The sequence below is a fragment of the Brachyistius frenatus genome, unplaced genomic scaffold, assembly GCF_029030835.1.
Source record: "Brachyistius frenatus isolate BFR_SWC_R1_liver_20210118 unplaced genomic scaffold, ASM2903083v1 Contig_162, whole genome shotgun sequence".
Classification (NCBI taxonomy): domain Eukaryota; kingdom Metazoa; phylum Chordata; class Actinopteri; family Embiotocidae; genus Brachyistius; species Brachyistius frenatus.
The window spans coordinates 207,391-233,174 of NW_027210761.1; the positions used below are offsets into that span (position 1 = coordinate 207,391).

General features: G+C 44.4%; 1 protein-coding gene across 12 annotated transcripts in view; it reads right to left on the bottom strand.

The window, feature by feature from the left end:
• Positions 1-25,784, bottom strand: part of macf1a (microtubule actin crosslinking factor 1a) — a 230,337-nt gene that overhangs the window by 194,347 nt on the left and 10,206 nt on the right. The window contains exon 1 of one of the 12 annotated variants that reach the window (XM_069716780.1): positions 15,561-15,935. The exons of the other annotated variants lie outside the window; for them this stretch is intronic. Within the exon in view, the coding sequence (XP_069572881.1) occupies positions 15,561-15,654 (94 nt within the window). The 5' untranslated portion in view covers positions 15,655-15,935. Of the gene's footprint in view, positions 1-15,560; positions 15,936-25,784 lie in introns of those variants that run through there. 12 annotated transcript variants of the gene reach the window in all.

The following is a 25,784-nucleotide window of genomic DNA, read 5'->3' on the forward strand; positions in this document are numbered from 1 at the left end:
CGCAAATCTCGCCTTCATTTTCAAACTATTCGGCGTAGCTTTGACCAATCAGCACTGATCGCGTGCCGAAACAACATCCCAACATCATCGCACGTAGCCACGCCCACTGGTCGCCGATTGGTCCAGCCTTCAAGAGGAAGGTGAACAGACAGTAGTGATTACTGTCTCTCAATAATAGAAAAACACTTATAAACATCTTGTTTAGTGGTGCAGAAAAAATGTTGCCCTCCTCTCATATCACGTTGGGTCTATTTACTTTCAGATTCACTTCATTTACAAGATATTTTCATCATTTATCACGTTGCAAAACTTGATTAATCCATGTAAAATCTAAAATAAAAAACAGGAGCCTAAAATATGCAGCCAGATTTCTCATCAACAGTTGAGTTGTTTTGGGTTTTTTTTACAACTATGGCAAAATCGTACAAATAGTCCCTTCGATAGAACCCATTGGAAACAACCTCTAAGAGCTCGTATCATCCATCCATCCATCCATCCATCCATCCATCCATCCATCCATCCATCCATCCATCCAGGAATGTCATTGTCTGATAAAACGCTAAGGTTAAAAAAAATAAAAAAAAATGTAAAAAATAAAAGAGGGGGGGAGGTTGAGGAAGGGAATGTCAGACTAGGACGGGGGGGACGGGATTAGCAAAAAGAGGGGTGACAGACGGGAAATCCGGAAGACCTGCTGATGTGGAGGAGAGCCGGGGAGACTCACCCTCCCCCCCTTTATTATCCCTCCTTCTTTAGATGGTGAAATGCTCTGTAACGCCACATCAGACCCAGTTGTAAAAACATTTTTATTTTTTAAACCCCCCAAACAAGCTCTACTTCATGTTCCGAATGTATTGTCTACTTCTGTTTCATTTTATGAATCAGCCTCCAATTCCAATCTTAACGTGCGTCATGAGCAACCCAAGAGAGCTGTAAAGCCTGCCAAAAGAAAAACCGCAGGAGAAAAATCAATAAGAGAAAATGTGAATCAAAGTCAACGATCTGACGCGATTTAAGAAGTGAAGAAGAAGAAAGACGTCCAGAGTGGCTGTCAGACGGAGCAGAGATCTCCCGCCTGGCCGGCCTTCAGGGCTCCGGGGGTGAAGTCTGGTGATTAAAGGATGCAAAGACCCTCTGACAGATGGAGCAGGTCACCCAGAGTGGGACGTGCCAGGTCTCACACACACACACACACACACACACACACACACACACACACACACACACACACACACACACACACACACACACACACACAGAGAGAGAAAACACACCATGACATACTTATAACAGCACAAATTTAAGTGTGCATTTACATACATAATCTCTCTCTCTCTCACACACACACACACACACACACACACACACACACACACACACACACACACACACACACACACAGTATACGTGAGCATGTGGCTGCATGAAAATCAGGCGTCCAAGGACGAGAATCAAAGTCACACAAAGGAAACTATTCAGACCGAGTACGAGTCACGACCCACAATTCATGTGCCGGTCTACACGTTAAAACTTTTCATTCGAACACAAAGACACACAAACAGTTTAAGTGTGATTATCTCGAGCAGCGCAGCATCCTGCTGCCTTTTAAACTAATGAAATGCCATTTAGAGAGCACCTTGCTTCTTTACATTGACTGATTTCCTGCTGTAATAAAACACGATTATTACACCATCACCAATTATGTGAGCTGACCGCAACGATTTTCTATAACTGTATAAAACTAACAACAATATCACATCTTCGTCACGATTTACACGTCGTTTTCCACCGTTTTCGATGACTTCATCTGGCCACGCCCCTTTTTTCTGTTCTCCTGAGGTTTAACGGCTACGGAGAGCATAATTATCCCCGCCAGAGTGTTTTCTGCTCTCTGCTGGAGTCTAAGAAGACATTATTCCTTTTTCACTTTCATGTCTATTCGTGACCTCTAATTGTTTTGGAGACGTAGCCCCGGTGCCACCGGCCAACTGACCGACTTCCAACAGGCGACACCGTTTGGATCTCTGAGAAGTGAAGTCCAAAAACCTGGCTGGTGCTAGATTGGATCGGCGGGAGGGACACTGCTTGTAAGCAGTTGTTATGTTGTGGGAGGGTTATCAATACAGCCTCCTTCCGACGCAAAAAACAAAGCTGCAATTACCACGAATCACCAGAGGTGGCGCCAAAGATCAAACCGAGTTTTGGATATTGATATCCAATGGAAGTTTAAGCGCTGGCCTATCGTTAAAAGGAGAGGCTGTTTTATCTAATGGAAGAAGATGAAATGCAGAATTATGCTAAATGTGTAGTGGCAGTATTAACTGAAATTTTTATGTTTTTTTCTTTTACGTAACCTTACTTGGCATATTTGACAAACCAGAAGTGAAAACAAGGTGAAACAGTCCACTGACGATCCAGACTTTTCTTGTTTACTTCTACAACAACTTTTCAATTCCAGCTCTGTTACATCAGAAAAATTCATGAAGCTAAAATTATTCGAGCTTCTCTCCCAGCATCTCATCTCCTTAGGAAGGCCCATCGATCGGACACCGTCAGGCCTCCGGAGCTTTCAGCTCTGATCTTCAAACGATGCGAGATAAACCCTCCAACCAGAGACAGAGACACAGAGACAGAGACAGAGACAGACACACTGCAGAATCAACACACTTTGTGATCGGATCCTGGTTATGAATAGAAAACATGATCTTAATGAGGTCAGTGTGACGATGATGTTCTCGCGATCGATGCTGATAAAGTGAATTAAATTTGCATTAAAGCGGAAATTATTCATCTTCTGACGATGGAAACGTTCGCTGTACGAGCTCAGCCCCAAAGCAAAAAAAAAAAAAAAAAAAAAAAGCATGACTCAATCAATCGGGTTTATAAAGAAGAGTGTTTCCGATCGATCATCTATCACAGGGCGAGAGTCCATCTGCTGAACAGCAGCTCGATCGCAACGAGACATGGCGCTCACTCTGGTGCTGAGGAATTAAGTCAGAAAATGAAAACACACACACACACACACACACACACACACACACACACACACACACACACACACACACACACACACACACACACACCGTGAGTTATGTTCACGCTCACACACACATCCTCGCCTGCAGGATGGTAATTTTAGAGTTTCTCAATTAGGAGCAAAGCCTGTTAAGAGAAGTCGCTGGAGCTGCAGGAGATTAACAGCCGCTCTGACTACTGACCTAGTAAAGATAGAGAGGAGGCGAAATGAGAGAGGAAGAGAAAGAAACACGGCGGCACGAAGGAAGAGGAGGAAAAAAAAAAAAAAAAAAGAAACTGAGAGGACGATAGCTGAAAATGGGATGAAAGAAAAACTTCAGAAGAGTAACTGGAAGTGGTCGTGCATGAACGGACAGAGGGAATGAGGGAGCGCTAAACAGAGGAGCGCGTCATGACAATGGTATGATGAGGGCTTCATCAGAGACAGATAAAAATAAGATGAAAAAGACTTTACGCTCACGAGACCACACAGACGAGACAGGGAAGGAAAAACATTCGCTTGTTTCATCTGTCCCGTCATCAGCATTTGATAAACATGTGATTTTTCTGATTATTGCGAGACTCTTGAACAGTTTCATTAAGATATGTAACGATTAACCGCTCAGTCAAAACTGTAGATTTGTATTGTTTTCGGCTGCAACTTAACCGAAATTCAGAAGAAAAAAAAAAAAAAACCTCCTATAAAAAGCCAAATACTGACAGTGAAATAACACTACTAACATTTTGACTCTCGTCTTTGCCGTGTTATTATCCACACCACCTTAAAAAAAATAAAAAAGCAAAGCCTGAAGCAAAGCCTGAAGTCCTCTGAAGTGGTGGGAGGAGGGAAAGGAGGAGGACATGCTGCTGCTGACACAGAACAAAAGGCAAGAAGCTTACGGAGAGGGGGGATCGTTGGGAATCTGAACAGCTCTGCACTAAACAGGAAGACACTTAAAATACTGAAACCTGACTGAGCCTATTGTGCAGGAGTGCAGCAGCTCAGTGTTTTATGTCAGTGGCTGCAGGTGCACGATGAAGCAGAAACACGGCCTGAGAAGAGCGAGAAGATTCTGGTAATGCGGTTTTATCCCAGTTTATCTCGGCATCTGTTAAATAGCCACATTATCTCCGTGAATCAGTGCTGCTGTCGATTCCTCCAGGAATCCGATCAACGGTCAGCGCCACGCTGAGTTTCATAAGAACCACGGGGACTCCGCCCCCTCCTCCTCCTCCTCCTCCTCCTCCTCCTCCTCCTCCTCCCCCCGTAGCAGCAGCCTCAGTGGTACAGCCCCGACACCTCAGAGAGGTGAGGGAACGGACCGGTCCACTGCGGCGGGGGTGTCCTCGGTTTCTTGATGTAGTAAAGCAGATGAATGGGATTAGGGCTCGGACCCTGCTGGGGGGCTGTCTGTGTGACATCCCGCCAGGATGGACCAGATTACACTCACAGCCTGATTTGAATGGCAAATCCTCACAACAGCACCACACACACACACACACACACACACACACACACACACACACACACACACACACACACACACACAAGGCTAATGGAGTGTGGACTGGAAGCAAAACGCTGTGAACAGGTGTCACTATAAAGAAATGGTCTTACTCTGCAGACACAAACACACTCAGATCTCATTTAGGGGCTCAACTAATGACCGTTTCCGTTGCCGATACGTTTTTGTTCTTTTAATAACTGATTAGTCTACAGAAAGGACTCAAACCGTCTCGTTTTCGCCGGCTAACCAACCAAATCAATATTCAATTTAAAAAAAAAAAAGGACATTAAACGGCAATTTAGGATTATCGCCAAGCGGTCGTCTGCCTGCGCGAACCACTGAAGTTGTGGTTTACGCGTACATCTGTCCGAAATATAGAGCATATAGATATTGAACTCCGTGACCTTTGACCTCCAAAATCCAAACACTTCATTGCTGAGCCAAACTTAACATTTGTGACAAATATGAAGAAGTTCCTTTAAGACTTTCCTTCACGTGGGTCAGTGACCGTGACCTTTGACCTCTACGCACCAAAACCTTATCAGGCCATCGTCGGTACCAAGTGAATGTTTTTGCCAAATTCGGACGGATTTCCCTCGAGGCGTTCTTGACGTATTGCGTTCACAAGAACGGGACGGGACAGATGAGGGGAAACGTTAAGGTCACAGGGACTTTGACGACCCGATCAGCCTTCATTTATTTTTATTTTTTTTTATGTTTATTTCCTGCATCCTCGTTTATTCACCTCGTAACCGATCGATCAACCTGATGAGTTTCAGCACAAATCTTAACGGCAACGTAACGGTGTCGATGATCAGGGAGGACAACCCGCAGCGATTCACGCGTCACACACACTTCACTCTGACTCGGTGTGTGTGTGTGTGTGTGTGTGTGTGTGTGTGTGTGTGTGTGTGTGTGTGTGTGTGTGTGTGTGTGTGTGTGTGTGTGTGTGTGTGCGACCGAGCGTCCCACAGTGAGTGTGCAGTCAGCTGAGAGTCACAGGCTGAAAGAATTGGAGCAGATTAAAAGTTACACACCGGGGTCGACACTCACGGCACGTCCTTTCATCTGCACACACACACACACACACACACACACACACACACACACACACACACACACACACACACACACACACACACACACACACACACACACACACACACACACACACACACACACACACACACACACCGGATCGGCCGGTACCGACGGGTCACAGTTACTAGGAGGCCGGTGTGTACGGTACAGTTCTCTACACTTAAAGTAACAAACCTCCTTCTCCTCATAAACAAGATACGGACGCTGGAGGAACGAGACGCTTCACAGTATCGCGCCGTTTTACCGTTTAAAGTTCACACTTCAACAATATTTCATGAGTCAGCTCTTTGTCTGGCGGCAGTCGCTCCCCTTTTACTGCTTCGTCTCGCTAAAGAAATGTAACGTTCGTTCAAACTTTCTCCCGTTTGAACAACTCGGTGTGACTAAAAAAAAAAAAAAAAAACAGCCGACGTTCGCCGCGAACTGAAGCTCTTCTCCCGTCAGCTGGAGGAACACGGAGAACGAGCGAATGTTATACAAACCTGCTTTAAATGAGCCGTGATCTTTGTCATCTTGATTATTTTACTTGGTCTCTTCATCTTTTATCAGGCCTTCGGCTTTTGTTTTTGCAAATTCACCTGCGTACAGTTGCGTTTTAAAAAAAATAAATAAAAAAGTATCGTCGTGCCTGATGATATCTCGACTGTGTGGAATGCTCACAACATTTTACAGGATTGCATCACTTCGAAGCTTTATATGTAATATAAAAGACGCTCTCCGTGTCTGACATCGCTCTTCCTCTCCGCCGGCATCCCATCACTCAGCCTCGGCCTCACCGGGGGACGTATCGAGTTACATTTATCTGAACGACAGGATGATGAAGAGACGAGAGGATGTGTACATTTACCTCCCTGCCTCCTCTAGAAAATTAACAGCGAGAGCACGAAGGTAGACGGCGCGACGAGGGAACAGCTGAAGATCAAAAATTTAAAAAAAAAAAAAATCTTCTGTCCGGGACGGTGGAGACGAAGAGGAGGAGACGACGGGACAAAGATAAGAGCAGCGTCCATGATTTATTCATTAACCGTTTCTCTCCCCCGTCTTACTTCATCTCGACAACTCCATCGCATTTTACACCCCTCACATCCACCCCGTCCTCCAGCATCCACCCCGTCCTCCAGCATCCACCCACACAGTCACACCCTTACAACAACCAGCATCCAGCCACAGAGATGAGACGAGACTTCTTTCACAATAAGGCGGCTAAATATGAAAAATACAGCAAAAATATTTGAAGAACAAAACTCCTGAAAAAGTCCTCCAACCCTTCCTCACCCCGAATGCGACCCACTGCAGTGTTTCCCTAAAGGTTGGCGCTACGTTAGATCAGCCGTAGGGACGCAGGCTCCAAACACTACGCTGCAGCGATCGCCTGTTTTAATGTCAATCAACTGGTCGCGAACCCTGTTCAAAATCTTAAACCTAACTTTAACTCGCCCGCAACAACAAAACGACCAATCACAGGCAGGGCGTCCCTCCCGCCGATCCAATCTAGCATCAGCCTTCCCTAAATGTGATTTGGTCACAAAAGCTCGGTTAGTTAGAGATAATGCTTTGAGTTCAAATGATGATTCAAACGCGCGTCAAAGTTACTACTTCCTTAAAGTTATGCAAACTCTGTTGTCATGGCAACAGTAAATGCTGGTTTTTTTTGTTGTTTTTTTTAAACTGTCCCAACCCGTGGTTGGAAACGGGAGGCAAAAACTGGTTTCCTGCACTCAGTTCAGCTGCTGTATTGAACCGTCCTGCCTCCAACTACCTCCACGGCCGAAGAATTAACTGCAGTTCCTCGAATGGCCACTTGAGGCCGACTCCAAAAGCAAGTCAACCGCCACAGACCACAATGCTAAAATGAAAGAAATAAACATGTTTAGCCTGGTACAAAAACTATTTGGATGTGTTTTTAAACTAAAGCAGCTGTGTGTCTGTGTGTGTGTGCGAATCTGGACGTGAACGTTTGTGTGTTTTTTGCGGGTCACTGAGGTCAAAGCAGCAGCAGTGTGTTCCTCTCTTCCCGTTTCCTTTGTGATGGATTCAGCTCATGCACACATAGTGATATCATGCATGGCAACATCTACTGATATTCTTGACCTATTTCTTTTTTCTTTCAAATGAATGCACACACAAACACACACACACACACACGCACGCACACACACCGAGACTCCTCCCCCTTTTTTCCTGTCGTTACACTGAGCGTCCAGGAAGCTCCGACAGCGATGGGAAAAACATGGCTGCGGGGAGCTTCGACGACGTTTCAAACGATGTGTGTCGGCCACACAGCGCTCCACTGTTACAGTCTGTCGTGAATACAGAGCCCTGTGTGTGTGTGTGTGTGTGTGTGTGTGTGTGTGTGTGTGTGTGTGTGTGTGTGTGTGTGTGTGTGTGTTGCTCGGAGAAAAGAGGGCCACTGTTACCACACAAAATATGCACCAACACACACATTTAGACGCTGCAGCACATATTTCACACTCGCTGGCTGCAGCCCTCACCACCATTCAACTCAATTTTCTCCTCTGGCGCACACACACACACACACACACACACACACACACACACACACACACACACACACACACACACACACACACACACACACACACACACACACACAAACACACACACACAATGAAGCTCATTGATTATTTTAGTAAAAAATCAGCTGGGTGCTGGTTATGCAAGAAGGCCGGAGGCTACAGAGGGGAGAGAAACGGGGGGAACCGGGAGGAGAGACGTCAGAGTGACAGATTTACTGCATGTGGAGGAGAACATGTGGAGAATGCAGGAGAGACAGCAGGATCTCATTTATTCACTGCAATATTTCTTCTTTTTTTTTTTTTAGCTCATATAAACTGTACACAGCAGCATAAGTTATTTTTCTCTTTATATTTGTAAAATTAGGACTCCGATTGTGACTCGGTGTTGCATCAAAAGGGATTTAAACACCTACAAAGATGCTCATTTTCCTCCCTCAGTGTTGGATTTAATTTCCTCTCCCTCCATATTCTTCACTTGATTTATGTGCTTTAATGTCCTTGAAACTATTTTTAACCGTTTCTTTGCATCTTTGGACGATCCCGGCGTTGCAGCCGTTTCCCGTATTTCTGAGGTCCGATTCTCTCTGCATTAATAGCAACCGCTTTGTCCCAGCAGGGTGGAGGAGGCCTCACGGTGAAGCCCACAGCTCTGGGAGCGTTTCATTTCCCTGACAACTCCTCCTCCTCCACTCCCCCCCCTCCTCCCCCCGCATCTCTCCTCCTTTCTATCTACAATCAGCAGTGCAGGGCTTTCCAGCTCGGTCAGCGTTTGCTTTTCCTGGCAGTCAGGTGCTGCTGGAGAATGTGACTAAACGGGAAGTAAAGCAGGAAAAGACAGGAACACACACGCAGGCGGGGGAGGAGGGGGGAGGCGGCGATAGAGAGGAGAGGGAAATATAATTAGAGGATAATTAAATAAGCGAGTGAGAATGTGAGAGAAAGGCAGAGGAGGAGGAGGAGGAGGAGGCAGGAGAGGATAAAATCGATACAGAGGAGAGCTGCGACGAAGACGGCAAATGAAAGAGCTGTTAGCAGCACAGCAGAGCAGCAAAGAGACGTTTCATGTCACGATGACGAGCAGCAGAGTAACAATCATCTGGAAAATTAAAAAAAATAAAAAACTGCTTATAACTGAAAGTTACGACACTTTGACTCCCAAAAAGTGATTTATTTAATTAAAGAACTACAGATGAAAAGTAAAAGGGTTTGACCTGGGTGTGATCTGAGAGGCAGAGAGAGATCGTGTTGGATGACTGACAGGAAAGATGGAGGAGGAGGAGGAGGAGGAGGAGGTTGTGTTCTTGCAGGCAGAGATCTGCCGTGAGAGGAGACCGGGAGCGAGGGAGTTGGGAAAAACTAGGCCACATGGAAAAATCCAGCTGTAATGATCCGACCGTGGAACCGGCCGATGGCGTCTGTCTCCCTCCTCTTCTCTTCCACTGCAGATTTGTTCTCCTCTCTGATGTCCTCCTTCACCTCCATATCCTGTCTCTGCTGCTAACAAACGTTTCCTTCGCTTCCTCCTCTGTCAGAGATCACGCGTCTAACGACCACTGACCAGAAGTGAAGAGTAATTTTCCACACTTTGCCCGCCATCTAATCCCGACATCTCAAGGTCTAATTTTAAATCTAATGGGGTCACATTAGTCCGGAGTTTATTTCCGAGGGGCACAAAGAGCGGAAACACGGCAGAGAGGCCGAGTTAAAGGTGACGCATTCAAAGCAGCGACACGCTTTAAGGCCTCCTCTGAATGTTCATAGCGTGTGGAGAGTCAGAGGGACAAACACGGGTCAGGAGAGACAGGAAGAGACATTCAAAATGTGGGACGTCAGCAACCACTGGACACAGAACCCTTCCTGATAACTCTGTCCACTTCCCGTGTCTCTTTCTGCGTCCCCGGCCTCTGACCTCTGAATGTCTGCGTGTTTAAAGTCAGAATAATAACTGGAGGACTCCGCTACAAGGTGCGCCAGAGAAACTCGGGTATCATTACAACACCCTGATCTACGGGACATAAACAACACGGCGACAATGGAGGTGGTCACTACTTTACGAAGATCAAAGCTCCGCCCACATCCCGTATTTCCAGTCAGACTGATGAGTGTGTGTGTGTGTGTGTGTGTGTGTGTGTGTGTGTGTGTGTGTGTGTGTGTGTGTGTGTGTGTGTGTGTGTGTGTGTGTGTGTGTGTTACGAGCATGAGACTGAATGTCTGCGCTGATTCCATAAAAAAAATAAATAAATAAAAGTCTTTGTGAATGTTTCTGACTGCACGACTTACAAACACTACGGTAAAATATGAATCCTGATGGAGCAGAGCGTGTTCGCCTCAGTGTCACATACCAGTTCAGACAGTCAACACACACACACACACACACACACACACACACACACACACACACACACACACACACACACACACACACACACACAAGGCAGCAGGAGCACCGAGCTGCCAGAAGTCGTCCCTGCCAGCAGACCGATGAGTTCGAGGTGTTAAGTATGCAGAGAGAGCATCGTGATGCTGTCCTCAGCCAAAGAACTGCAGCAATGATCACCACACACACACACACACACACACACACACACACACACACACACATTCTCTCTCTCTCTCTCTCTCTCTCTCTCTCTCTCTCGACCAGGACCACACACACACTCGACATGTTACAGAATACACAGGAGGCTCGGTTTCCTTCAGACATGGACTTTATCTTTATAAAAAAAACAAGCTAAAAGACTAAATTAATGAACTCTGACAATTCAACCGGCTCCTAAATGTCTGTCCCTTAAAATAAATGCACACACACACACACACACTGTAGTATCTATATTTGTGAAAGGGTACATTCATGTCTGTGTGTTTCCTGACACTCTTGTTCTCCTAAACTTGCCCAATTGTTCTGTTTCCTTTCGGGTTTCCCGTCTCATAAAAAAGACCCCGAGATGATTTTCTCTACCCGTCGTGCTTTTAAATGAACATGGAGGGGCTTTTAAGCTGCAGCTAAGCTCATGTAAATGTTATTATACTTTAGTAATCAGGATTATTAAAATAAAAAAAAAAAAATTTAAAACAGAGGAGCTGAAATGCGTAGAGGGCTGCTTCAGATATAATAACTGTGGAGCTACTGGAGGAAACACGGTGTTCAAATGTTGCTGTCAATCTGCCTCGAAGCATCTGGGTTACGACTGACTCAATGGTGTGTGTGTGTGTGTGTGTGTGTGTGTGTGTGTGTGTGTGTGTGTGTGTGTGTGTGTGTGTGTGTGTGTGTGTGTGTGTGCGTGCGAGTATTTTTCCATATATTGCTTCGGTTATCCTGCCATTGTTGCACACACGAGCACGAGCACACCGTCGTGAATGATTTAAACCGTATCGAATGTCGACCTCCAGTTTCAGCCCCGAGCGGGACGCCAAGTTCCCGTTTCTGGTCCTATTCTTTACCGACAACTGCGACAAGTGACTCGCACACAGCCGACAAATAAAAACACATATGCACCCATGATGAAGGTTGCAGAGGGGAAGAACGACGTCTGACAAACGTGGAGGAATAAAGGAGTGACGCGGCGGCGGCACGATTGCGGTGGAGTGACTCCGAGCCGAGAGGGTTACAGCCCACGTTATTACAGATGATCGCGTCAGGCCGAAGGTCCGAAACCTGCAGCCAGAAAACTCAACGTGAACCCGAGGACGGCCGTCTGTAACGGAGAGCAACCGGTGGGTCAGCTGTGACAGATCCACACGGTGTCGACTCTGCTGACTCATCAATATCTGATGACACCTTAAACACCCATCTGCACAACAACGCAGGAGGTAGAATCGATCAGAGAAAGTCCAGAAATGAATAGTCATCATTAAAAAAACAAAACTGATCTTGACAAAGAGTTTCCAATTTTACTGAAAAAGCCATTTTGCTGTTATAATCTGGTACGTTTGACGTATCTGACATTATTCAAATCAGTAAGACTGATAATGTTTTCATGATGTTTTAAAAAAAAAAAATTTAGTGATTAAGTCTATTGAGCTGTTCTGACTCTTGTTTGTTTACGTGCAGCACACGTCAACCTTTGTTGTGTGTTAAATGTGCTATACAAATAAATTTGATTTTTTTTTTTTTTTTAATTAGAATTTTTGTCCTTTTTTTTAATGTTTTAATGTTACATTTTATTGTGAGTTTTGTATGTATTCCCTCCTTGTAAAGCACTTTGGGTGAACGCCGTGTGTGAAAGCTGCTATAAATAAACTCGCCTTGCTCCGCTTAGTAAGTGATCACGAGATTACTCACTGGCTGGAGACAAATCAGTGCTGCGATATCCAAGAGTCACAAGAGTTTACAAAAAGTTAAAACCATTCAGTCATTCAACAAACTGCATTTTTAAAGTCAATACACACCACATATATTTACAGTATGTGTGTGTGTGTGCAGAGACAGTAGAGCTCAAGAGATCCGGTCAGTCCTGCACTTCCTGTTAACTTCCTGTGAACTTCCTGCCGTGTGTTCTTCATTGATCTGTTGGTTTTTTTTGTATGTGGTGTTGTCACTTAATCACGGCAGAGTTGCAGTGTTTGATCGGCGGCTGTGCGTCGCTCTGGTTTTGAGTATTGATCCGTATGTGTACTGTCTGCATGTGGTGATTGTGTTGAGTCGATTCTAATCTAATTTTAGTTTGCTGGTTTAAGAACAGGCCGGAGACAGAGGATGAAGATTATCAGGATTAATCTGGACCGTTTACCGTCATTGTTCTGTTGATCAACGAGCAGCAAGTCGACTTCACCAACATTATTTAAATTATGATTTAAAACATATTTATTTTTCACTGGAATTTCCATATTAGGAGCCATTTTAATAAAACAACTGTTTAGAATAAATTACATCCCCTGTTTATCCTGGTGTGTTGTGTTGGCATAACTTTTTTATTTATTTATTTATTTATTTTATTGCCGAATTTGTTTTAATTGCTGATTTTAACCGTTTCAAATCGACCCGATTTGTTTTAATTGTGTCTGATGTTTTGCTGGACACGTATGTTCTGTATAAATAACCCGATTTCACAACGTCACGGTCAAAACAAATGAATAAATAAAATAAAATGCGCGCTAATAAAACAGCATCCAGCAGAAATATTACCACAACAGTTCCCTGTACAACGATTGCCAGTTAACGGGCCGAGCGGTTGCTGTGCGGTGATCAATAACAGAAGACTCGGCGAGCACTGACGTATGATGTGTTTGGGACTTTCGGACTGCTCTGCATTGACATTTCTGATTTCAAAAGGCCCCAGAGACTCGTGTCCAGCTCCACTTAAATCAATGTGCTCCCACTCCCTTCCTTTAACCACCTCCCACATGCAAAGGAGCACCGCCGATGCTTTTATTTGCGCATTAAAGTAAAGCCGTCCTGCTCGCAGATAAAAAAAAAAAACTGAGCAGCGGCTGCAATCAACAGGAAACGCTTCAGTGGAGGACGATCAGTCATTACAGGCGGACAAATGGACCGAGGTTCTCTCTGCATGAAGAAGCATTTAGTTGGCTTTTTACCTGCACTTAGCACGATGACAATGAAGTTGAATTTAATCGAAAGCGAACTGCTGAAAGGACACGAAGATTAAATGGACGTCCTACTGCCTCCTGACCAAGTTTAACACCTTTCAAATGTGTTTCAATAAAATACAGACCTGCGATCAGATTACACGATATATTCGTCTTTTATGATGGCAACTGTAAGATTAGTTTATTAAAAGTAACATAAATTCTTGTTGCTTTTGCGGTCAAGAAGCTGTCGATCATGGCTGCAGAGGAAACGTCAAACTAAGCAGGTAAAAACAAACGCAGCGTCGCTGTTCTTCAATTATGTCGCATTACAAGACCCGTTCGTCCTTCACCGTGTTCATATTCAACACTAGAAATTCATCTACATGACTAAACTGTGTCAGAATCAGGCTGAGTTTGTGTTGTCTGATCCCGACATAACAGCATCCGTTTTACCCAACCTGACTCATGAGTACTTAAAAAAAAAATCTATCAAAGCAGCATGAAGATAAAAAATTCAAAAGGAAGATATCACAAACTTCATTTAACACATTTTCCTGTTATTTATATCTTCACATGGCTGAAACTACCAGCACTGCAGCAGCATAAACTGACCTATATTTGGGCCAGAAAGACTTGATTGATGTATTATAAAAGAGGAGACATCTGCACATGGTGGCTCAGATATGAATTCCAGATAAGGCTGATGCTGTTAAAAGTCCACATGGTTCCACTATATGCTTCATTCAGGGCCTGAAAATCACAAGAGTTCAGCAGACAGACAGTCAGTCAGTGAACGCACCTCCCAAAAGCCTTCATACACGGGGTCGTAGTACAGATAGTGGATGTTGGAGGATCCAAGAACTGCTGATATGAAACTCCTCATGTGGCTGCACTGAGACACACACACACACACACACACACACACACACACACACACACACACACACACACACACACACACACGACAACACTGAGCCCCGAACCCAAAGGAGTTTAGTTTCATTATAATGATCAATAATTAAAATTCCACCTCCTTTTCATCAGCGCCAGCATCACAGATGTGACCCGAGTCTATTGGCTGTCAGCAACCCCCCCCCCCACCTCTCACACTCACACACACTCTTCAAACCCCCCCCCCCCAAAAAAAAAAAAAAAAAAAAAAAAAAAAGCCACAATTTCAGTGGAGGCATTCATTTTTAAAGCACCCCTGTCAGTGGGATTATACAATGCTGGTGGTAATGCCACTGCTGCAGGGGGGTTGGTGTGTGTGTGTGTGTGTGTGTGTGTGTGTGTGTGTGTGGGGGGGGGGGGGTAACAATACCAGACACTCACAGACAGAAAGAGATTTTGCATGACACAAATAAGCAGTTTAAGTGGTTTTTTTTGTAAAGTCAACCTTTTCCCACTGACTGGCAGAGCTTTGATATTTACAGGACAAACAGTGACCACAAGGCCAAACATGAGGCCATGTGGGGAACATTCCTCTCAGCTGGCAGGCATGAAGGAGGAGGAAGAGGAGGATGAAGAGGAGGAGGGGAGACTTCAGAAAAAAAAAAAAAAAAGCTTCCTCTGGTGTCTTCAAAAGCACAAAAGTGATTACAAGGGAGTCGGGGCATGCAATTTGCCCCAAATACAGATGGAGCCCAAACAATGTGACGGAGAGAGAAGCACTCCAGAAAACATCAACAATGAAGAGAACCAGATTATAAAACCTGGCAGACCGAGCTGGATGACAGCCCGCAGATCTACTTTAGACACAATGTGTGTTTTACCTTTCATCCTCCTGACAAAAAAAAAAAAAAAAAAAACACTCCCAGACTTGGACAGGAAGCAGCCTCAGAAAGTTAAATAAGTCTTTACTTTTTTTTACCTTTATATCTCTCCAGAACATCCTCATACGCCTGGGCGAACTCCTTCTCCTGGGAATGGTTGGTCGGCAGCAGACCCGGTATGAACCCAGCCATGGTGAAGACGTTGTGATGGGGGTGAGGTGAGGTGGGGTTGGGGGGGGGGGGGGACTGCAAACTACCGCAGTGACCCGGTCCGCTACGGCTCTGGTTCCCGGCGTCCCGACTCAACAAACAAGCCCGTGTGGAAAACTAGTGAATTTGATGCATTGACGTACACTTCAAAAAAATAAAAACCACCACACACACAAAAAAAAAAAAAAAGAAAACAGCAGAAAAAACCCCGGCAGCTCACTTCCAGGCGCGGTTAGATAATCCTGACTTCAGAGAATATAGGGGAGGGGGGGGGGACAACAAAACCAAAAAAGGACAACAAAAAAAGAAGCGCGTGTTTATGAAAATGTAGGACGTGTCGACTTGAGTGAAGGTTACATAAATGTTATCTATCCATGGTCGAGGTGGGTGCGGGAGCGCGGCCACACACTCGCATCGCCCGGTGAGTCGTCTCCGGCCGGTCCCCCTCCTTGGATATCAGCTTCCAGTCGGCCGCCGGCTGCTTTATGCACCTCCTGAGTGTTGTGAGGGTGGGAGGGAGTATATATATCCAACACACCGCAGATGACAGTCCGTACAGAGGGGCAGTGTCTCCGTTTCCGTCCACCACCACCACCCCCACCCTCCTCTCCCCCGTTTAAAAAAAAAAAAAAAAAAAAAAAAATATCGGCGGAGCTCCAAGCGAAACCGACCCGGGCTTCCTATCCCCGGCTGCAGCGTCGGCGTCCTGTGGATCCGAGGCGAGCCGGCCGAGCTCCCAGCATGCTCTCCCAGCCGTAATGGCCGCTTCTATCCGAGGCTTTGCGGTGACTGGTTGTGCGTGTGCGTGCGTGCGTGTGCGTGCGTGTGTGTGAACGCGTGTGTGCGCGTCTCTCCCTCTTTTCTGCCTCAGGTTTCTCGGTGCTTCCTGCAGTGGCTGTCTTCCATCCCTCTCTACCGGCCACGACAGGAACCTCCGCCACAGGAATTTTTTTTTATTTGTGTGTGTGTGTGTGTGTGTGTGTGTGTGTGTGTGTGTTGTGTGTGTGTGTGTGTGTGTGTGTGTGTGTGTGTGTGTGTGTGTGTGTGTCCCAGGAGCGGGTGGAGAAGAGCTCGTAGCGCTCAGCTTTTATGGCCGCCGGCAGGAAAGTGGAGCTCGAGCGCCCCCACATGGAGAGCACGACTAGATCTTGGCCAGACGACGTCTTTTATTTTCTACCGTCAGACAATAAACTTGTTAAAAAAACAACAACCGACTACATGAAGTGTTTGGAGGTAAAACACGGCAGCATGTTGGTTTAATTTGTCGAGCTGGTCTCCCCATTTTTGGGTTCCTTTAAGCACATGGATGGTTCATGAGGTAAAAGGCCTCCGAGCACAGGTACGTAAAAGTCCCCAAACTACATACAACATGTCATTTTGTGTATTATTGTAGTTGTTGGGATGTTTTTGTTTTGAAACTCTTTGTTTATTTGACTATTTGAAGGTGTTTTCTTCTCTTTTTGGCGGTTTCGCAACTTTTTGTGGTCGTTTTGCATCTTCATATTTCGCAAACATTTGTAGTCAATTTTGCACCTCTTGTTGGTCATTTTGTCTCTTTTTGTTAGTTTAGCGTCTCTTTGTCGTCAATTTTAGCCCCTTTGAAGTCATTTGCATCTTGTTTTGGTCAAATGGTGTCTTTCTGTGGTCATTCTGTGTCTTTACTACGCCTTGAGCCCCTCCAGTCCACCACCCATGGATGAATTCTTACCGTCACAAAGCATGTGACCATGTTGAATAATCATTGTCACTGATGACATGTGCATTAAAACCAGTTACAATAGACTTTTCAACAACAACAAAATTGTCAAATAACTTGGTCAAATGCAATCAATTATCTGTTCAGTCAAGTTTCCTTCTCACTCAAAGTGCAAATAAATAAACACATTCTATATATATTTTTTTTTATAATTTTCAATAAATTCCACATAATACTCAAATTAGATTTCCTTACAATTGGAATTAGCCCGACACCGTGTCTGTGTGCCGACTGACTCTGCAGAAGAGCTCAACCCAAGTCATTCAAACCCGAGCGAGAGCTTCGTTAACGGTCCTGCAGAGCTTCGACAAAGATTCGACATCAGCGGAACCACGAGTTCAAAGGTCAGACCCTATATCAGGTGCTCAGATACAGATCAGACGGTGAGTTCGATCTGATCTGAAAAGCCGTCCACGCTTCGGTGGTGATTCTGTGGTGGTGTCAGGTGATTCTGTCTCTCGGTCTGCGGCGTCCCGCTGAGTGAAACCAGCCATCCGTGGGTAATCTCAGCGGGGGGGGGGGGGGGGGGGCCGTCCTGAGGTCGAAACCCATTAAGCATACTCATTGAGATTATGTCATTTAATCCCATAGAGACACATAAAGATAACCTATAAGTGAAGCACAGAGTCACGTCCGTGCAGCTATATGCAGGAATATCCTCCATTTTCTCTGGCTGGAAAATATAGTCTGCGGAGCCAGAAGGGCAGGAAGAGTCAACGGGTCGAGGCAGATGTGGATTTCAGACGTCGGGCTGGAGTCGATACACCGGGTCGAAGTAGAAATAAAAAAAAATGCATGAACGGCTCCACGGGGGAAAGATTACTTTCAAATATCACTGCACTGACTGTCTGTGTTGAGGATTAAACTCCTGCTTCTAACACAACTCAACTTCGTACGTAAAATCCGTCTATATCATCAAATAGTGATGTTTTTAAGCACGTTTTCATCTCTGTTCTGAAGAGCTTTTGGCATTTTGTTGATTCTAAATTCAGAAGTGAGCTGGTTAACAGCTTTTGAAGCTTAAACTCCAACACAGTCACCTTGACTGAGTTTAAAATGATATTGAAATCTATTAAATCCAGGCTGTCTGTGATTAAATGTTTTATCCGATCTGATTTTTTTTTTATGTCAAATCTATTTGCTTTCATTTTAATCGTTGAAACTCGGTTTTCTCTCATTATTCCTACTGTTATTTTAATATTTGTGCTTCGATGCTTATTGTTAGATCTTTGTTGTAAAATACATCTTTTAATTGTAATGGGACCAACCCGGTTAAAAAAAGGCAACATCAATTTATTTATTTTTTAAAGGGTGAGGGGGAACCACAGGCCACTGATTTAATAATAATAATAATAAGATCTTCATATTTTGTGTTTTTTATCTCATCTTTTTTGTTCATGTGATACCGTTCTCTTACATATTTGTATTTTAATTATTAATTTTTTCCATGTTGCATGAAGCACATTCAGTCTATAAATAGAGTTGACTTGACAAATTGCAGGTTTATTAAATAATACAAATGTTGGCTGGTAAAGAAACTTTTCAAGTAACACTTTTCTGTCTTACATGCAGATATTGTCTGGTCTTGTCTCTTAACCTGAACCCAGTGGACACAAGCAACTTTCCTTTGGCCAAAAAGTGTTCAGGTCTTTTTACGCAAACTCGGCATGTTTGAATTTCTGTCTCCATCCACCTTTCAACTTTTTCTAAGTAAACAAGAAGCCTCTGTTGATATTCATGGTTGTTTGAAGGAGTGTATAATCCTGACAGTGTTTTTGTGTTTGTGGGTCACTGCTGCTGTAAATCATCATTTCAAGCATCCACACACACGCAAACAAACACAAACACACAGCAGGATGTAACATGATAAAGGAAAAAGATGAAATAAAGTGTCAGCACATATAGCTTCAAGGACTGAGCAGAAATCTTCTTCCCCTTCTTTCCTTTAATCTTAACACATCAATAAAAAATAAAAATAAAAAAAAGAAAGAAAGCAAGGCCATCATCAACAAGCTCGCAGCCGCTACGCTGCAGCGATGTGACACATTGCTTTGCATCATGAAACAGAAAGTTTCACGAGACAGCAGATGGATCAACGAGCCACAGGTCGAAGGGAAAAATGTGTTTCTCATCATCAGAAGCTTTAACTTCCAGAGGTTGTTCTCAGCCAGAAAATAAGACCGTTAAAGGAAATGTTGTTTCATTATAAAAGCACCAGACGCCTTCGCTAATGGTTTGGTTTGTTTGCACTAATTTCACCGAGAAATCATCATCAATTAAACATCAGAGTCTGAACGACTCTGCAGAGATTCTCATCCTGACTTTCATTATTTTAATGTCCCAATCGTCCTCGTTATTACGCAACCAACACGCGTCACATCAACCGCACACACACACGGAAACACAAACGGACACCTCGAGGACGCAAATCTGCCACACACACACACACACACACGCACACACACACACACACACACACACACACACACACACACACACACACACCGTCAGGGAGGGGGGGGAATCTATAATGTTCAAACTAAAAGAAAAACAATGAGAGCAGATGTGGGTGGTGTCCTTCTGCAACCTCCTGACACACACACACACACACACACACACACACACACACACACACACACACACACACACACACACACACACACACACACACACACACACACACACACACACACACACACACACACACACACACAGGCTGAGGTGACCCTGCATGGCCTCAAGCTCTCACTGACATTTCATCGTCGGTCTGTTGCACAACCAGCCAGAATAAAAAACACATTTGACTTTATATTAACATGAATCATAAGACTTCATAAGATGGAGTCCAATAGATACGTGGTGAGAAGAGAAACACAGGTGGTCTCTGTAAACAGAGGACGACACCTGTCAGTGTGTGAAACCTTTATATCTCCTTCTAGTGGTGGACGACGGAAATTACAGACAGCTCTGAAACAAACTTCACTTTCTTTGTTCATGTTTTTCCACTTCAACGATTTCTTTTCCTTCTGAATCTCCTCATTTTGTGAGTTACTAGTACACATATGAACCTGTAACGTAAAGAAGAGCAGTAAAACGTGTGTGTCAGTGTGTGGCTGGTAGAAACAAAGAGCGCACACAGACTCTCACTGTTTTCTGTCTGCAACGTATCCGCGTGTTGTTGTGTGTCTGTGTTGCATGCAGAGTCCAGCTGCACAATGAATGTGCTCCACGAGCCAAAAGGACAAACAGTCCTCGACACGACGGCGTGACCGACACCTCAGCTGCAAGAGCTGCGCGACGCCCTCAGACCTCAGCAGGAAAACAAGAAACTCCCCGAAACATCGACAAGTTACAGAACCAGAGATCTCTCCAAGAAACTCCCCGAAACATCGACAAGTTACAGAACCAAAGATCTCTCCAAGGAACTCCCCGAAACATCGACAAGTTACAGAACCAAAGATCTCTCCAAGGAACTCCCCGAAACATCGACAAGTTACAGAACCAAAGATCTCTCCAAGGAACTCCCCGAAACATCGACAAGTTACAGAACCAAAGATCTCTCCAAGGAACTCCCCGAAACATCGACAAGTTACAGAACCAGAGATCTCTCCAAGGAACTCCCCGAAACATCGACAAGTTACAGAACCAAAGATCTCTCCAAGGAACTCCCCGAAACATCGACAAGTTACAGAACCAGAGATCTCTCCAAGAAACTCCCCGAAACATCGACAAGTTACAGAACCAAAGATCTCTCCGAGAAACTCCCCGAAACATCGACAAGTTACAGAACCAAAGATCTCTCCAAGGAACTCCCCGAAACATCGACAAGTTACAGAACCAGAGATCTCTCCAAGGAACTCCCCGAAACATCGACAAGTTACAGAACCAAAGATCTCTCCAAGAAACTCCCCGAAACATCGACAAGTTACAGAACCAAAGATCTCTCCAAGGAACTCCCCGAAACATCGACAAGTTACAGAACCAAAGATCTCTCCAAGGAACTCCCCGAAACATCGACAAGTTACAGAACCAAAGATCTCTCCAAACATCCAGAAGTTAAAGACCATCACTGTACAACAAATTGATGTGATGACACACGCCTGCATTGCGGTTTGAATGAGGTGAGAGCAGCAGATTGAATGAATAAAATAAAATCATAAAAGTTAAAGTGAGACGCCGACATTAAAGCATCAACGTTAACATACAGTTGTTCAGCAGCGGGTCAAACTATGAAAGTAAACAACGTTAAAATCTTACAGAAATGTTAAAAGGACACGTTGCATTATGGGAAATGCAGTGTTATTGGAGCTTGAGGATCCGCTGACCTCTGACCTTCTTTTTTTTAATTCAAATGTCATTTGAACAAGTCCTCAAACCGATCTCGATCAACCGTGACGTCACCCGTCGGTTTTTTTGAGCTTCGGTGTTTTGGGCGCCGCCATCTTGCTAGTTTGGAGCCGGGAGTGACCATATTTGGACAAGCTGGGGGAGGAGCAAGCGGTGGATCTCACGAGATCTCTGAGGACGCTACGCCCCCCCCCTCCCCTATTGCAGAAATCTGATTCCATCACAGGTCTGTCAATCAAACAGACACGCCCCCAAACATCCTAACATCTAATTAACGATGGAATTATTTTTAGATGTGCAACCAAAACATTCATCAGAACGAGTGACTTTACTGAATGACACCATAATGACTCGTGAAAAAAATGTATTGACTTTGTATTTGATGAGAGAAGTCGAATGGGTCTATGGAGCTGGAGGCTTTATGGAGCCGACCTCTAGTGGCCATCGGTGGTATTGCAGTTTATGGCACCGGCCTCACTTTTCTGACCGGAAAGCTACAACCACATTTCTATCCAGTGCATGCTTTGAATGGAGGCTGTAACTTAACTGTACATCCTCAAAGTTTTGTTTGATTCTTTGTTGTTTGTTCTATTTGTCGGATTCATTGTTCCTCTCAAGGTTTCTGTTCCTCCACTCAAACCGTCTCTTCCCTTCCTTTCAGTCTCTTTTTTCCTTCTGTCTCGTCCTCTTTCTGCATTTCAGTCTAAATTCAGTTTTGTTCTCTTTAGTTTTCTTTTTCTGACTGAGTGTTTTTCCTCTTTCTGCCTCAGCTGCAGTTTCCCTCCATGCGTGTCTCTTTTCATTCTCCTCCTTCTTCTCCTTCCCAGTCTCTCCTTTAAGTTTTCATTGCTTCTCTTAATCCCTCTTTCTGTTAATCGTTCTCTTTCTGCTTTATGACCTCCCTCACCCTCACATTTATGTAAGTCATTCTTTCTCTGCCTCCTCCCCCTCTCCGTCTCCAACTATTTCTTCCCGTCTCTTCATTACTTTTTTAAACTGACTCGATCATTCACTCCTCTCTCTCTCTCCATTCAGACTCTCTCCTCTTTTCTCTCGCTCCAAATTAAAATTCGGACACTCTCTCCCTCTCGCTGTTTGTTTTGACCCCCTTTTATACCCAGTGTCAGTCTCTCTCACCCCCGCCGCCATTGCGTCTCCTTGCCTTTTTATAACCATGGAAACAGGAGGAGACCACGTAACCATGGCAACGGGGGAATAGCCCGCACGGGGCCCTGGGCCGAGGCTTCCTTTCAGCTGCCTGCGGAGAAAAGAAATGGGAAGGAGGGAAGAGAGCAGCAGGCGGGACGGCGGACGGCTAAGTTACATGCAGGCACCGTCTGGGGTCCTGATGTTCACGTGAAAAGATGATCGCTGCTGCAGCCTCACACACATATTGCATCACACACACTTTGATCTGCACGTTTTTCCTTGTTTTGCTGTGTAAGTTATTCCTAATTTTTTTTTTTTTTTTTTTTTTATAATGCTGCAGTATCTTCGTTTTCTGCATCTGCAAAAGACTAAACCAACAAAAATCTACTGTGTGCGTGTAAAGAGAGAAATACAAGTTACACAACATAATAGATGGAGAGAAATTCGTCTCAATGATAAAACACTGGTTATTATAATGACATGGTTTGCTTTTAAAAAGCTTTATGTGCACATATATTTCAAAAAATAGTTGTTTGTTTTTTAGCATGTATTTACAGATTGTTAACATGTCTGCATGCATCACCTGTCTCGAGAGGACTGGATTATATTTGTGTGTTTAGGTTTGAGGCTATTTCAACAGCCTCCGATGCACAACCGCATGTTGTGTTCAAGTACCAGTGGGAAACTTGGACGTCTAGCTTCTCAGCACATCCGTGAGAATGACATTTAAAGAGTATTTTAACATTGAATAATGTTTGCCAATGTTATGAGATTAATACATTTTGAGTTTGAAATATTCATGTAGAAAACTGACATTTATTCTAATTCATGCATCTATTTCTAAAAGGGTTTTACAGCAGTTTGTGTGTTGAAAAATACATTTGTGAACACCTAAAATAATTTAGAAATCATACTTTGAATCGTGAAACCAGAAATGTATCTCTGATAAAGAGAAAAAGCAGCAGCTGCTGGAGGCTTTCATTGACATTCAGGCTCAGCAGAGCAGCTCCGAGAGGCTGAATAACAGAGTCCAGTCAGGACAGCAGCGTCTCTCTTTATCCTCTCCAGTGTGAATTCAAAACTCATCTGTTAACAAAGCTCCCAGTGTTTCCCTCCCCTCTCTCGCTCCTTTACTTCTGCTGCTCTTACTTACTCTCTCCATGCAACTTTTCACTCCTGTTTTGCCGACAAAAGTAAGTTTTCCCGACAGAAAAGAACACTTGTGACACAGTCGAAGTCATTCTGGATATTATAAGTGGACAGTAAGTGATGTGACCCGTTGGTACGGGCAGACTAATGTATTAATTTCCCACATTCCTGCCTCTGCCTGAATGAAAATTGAGGTCAGTGTAAACACATAGTACAGATTATGTCAAATGTAAGATCATCACAATGGGCTTTACGCCTGAGTGAGCGCAGAACGAACGAGGCCGGGAGATGCTGGACGTTACCAGAAACGTGAAACTGAAAAGAGTCACTTTCACTGACGGACGCCAGATTTTCTGGCCGGGTCAGAGAGGGTCGACACATTAAATATGTCTGTATAAATAAAAAGGATATCAAAATGTCATTATTTTGTCTGTTTACCAAAAGAACTGATTTATGACGACTTCTGACTTGATGCAGATCCCTTTAAGTTTCCGTACCTTCAAAATTAGGAATTTTAAGAAATGTTTTTTGGCTGTTTTGCCTCCATCAAAGTCGACAGCAGTTGTTTTAGTTAATCATGTATCAGTACAGGAGAAATGGGAGAAAGCATATGAAATTATAAATTCTACTTTTCAACCTCTTTGTCACAGAAACAACAGCAGCTTTATTTAAATCTTCCTCAGCTCTTAACATTTATGAATAACTCAAACTCAGGTGGAGGAGAGATTTCACACCGCAGACTGTTAGCGAGGCGTCGTCTGCGTTTAAAACCCCGGGAGGTTTGTGGCGGCGCCAACATCAACCCGGCCGCTACCTGCTGCCGTCTGAGCCGAATGATCCCAACACAGTCTGACTCCCCGACTCAGACCAAAAGGTGCCGCCAGGAAACCTCCCTGTCTGACCGATTCATAATTATAAATAATAATTCTCACACTACCTGCCACTTCTTCGAGACATTTAGGGAAGAAGAGAGGCAGCATTCAGCCTCACATGCGGAGAGTTCATTTATATGAGATCATCTGTATTCACCTCCTCGCCTCAGCGACCACGACAGATGGATTGACTCAGAAAATCTGTCTGTAAGATTTCTAAGAAGCGCGTATAACGCCTCAAAAACTAACCCGCTCTCGTATTTTTGCTTTAAAAAAGACGTTTCTGTCTTTCAAAGCGTCGGCTTGTGAAGGTTTCAGTGGAAGAGACGTTGGAACAGTTTCGGCTGAGACGTTGAAAGATGTCGACAGGACGTAAAGATTCCAGCAGAAGAACTCCTGAATGTGACTAATTGCGAAGGCGGACTTGAAGCTTAAAGACTCGTCAGCGCCGAACGTCTGGAAATGATTCCAGTCCGGAAACGCATCTCATCAGCACAAATTTTCTTCACGTGTAAGAGCGTTAACGTGGAAGATACAAACACACACACGCGCAGAGGCATCCGTCACCGTGGCCCTGATTGCGTCGCTGATTCGAAGCCCTTCACCCTGTTCTGACCTGCATGCTGTTTCCACGTCTGTAATCAAGGTTTTTCAACATCCCGACCTTCAACCGTCCACCAGTACAGAACAAGAACTTCCCACCGGTAACAAAGAATACTGATCCACGGCCACAACAGCCGGCGTCAATATTTTTTACGTGTGAAAATATACTGCATAAATATTCTGTTTTCAAAAATGAAAAACTGCCAGAAATAAACAGATGAGTGTCGGTTTTTCAT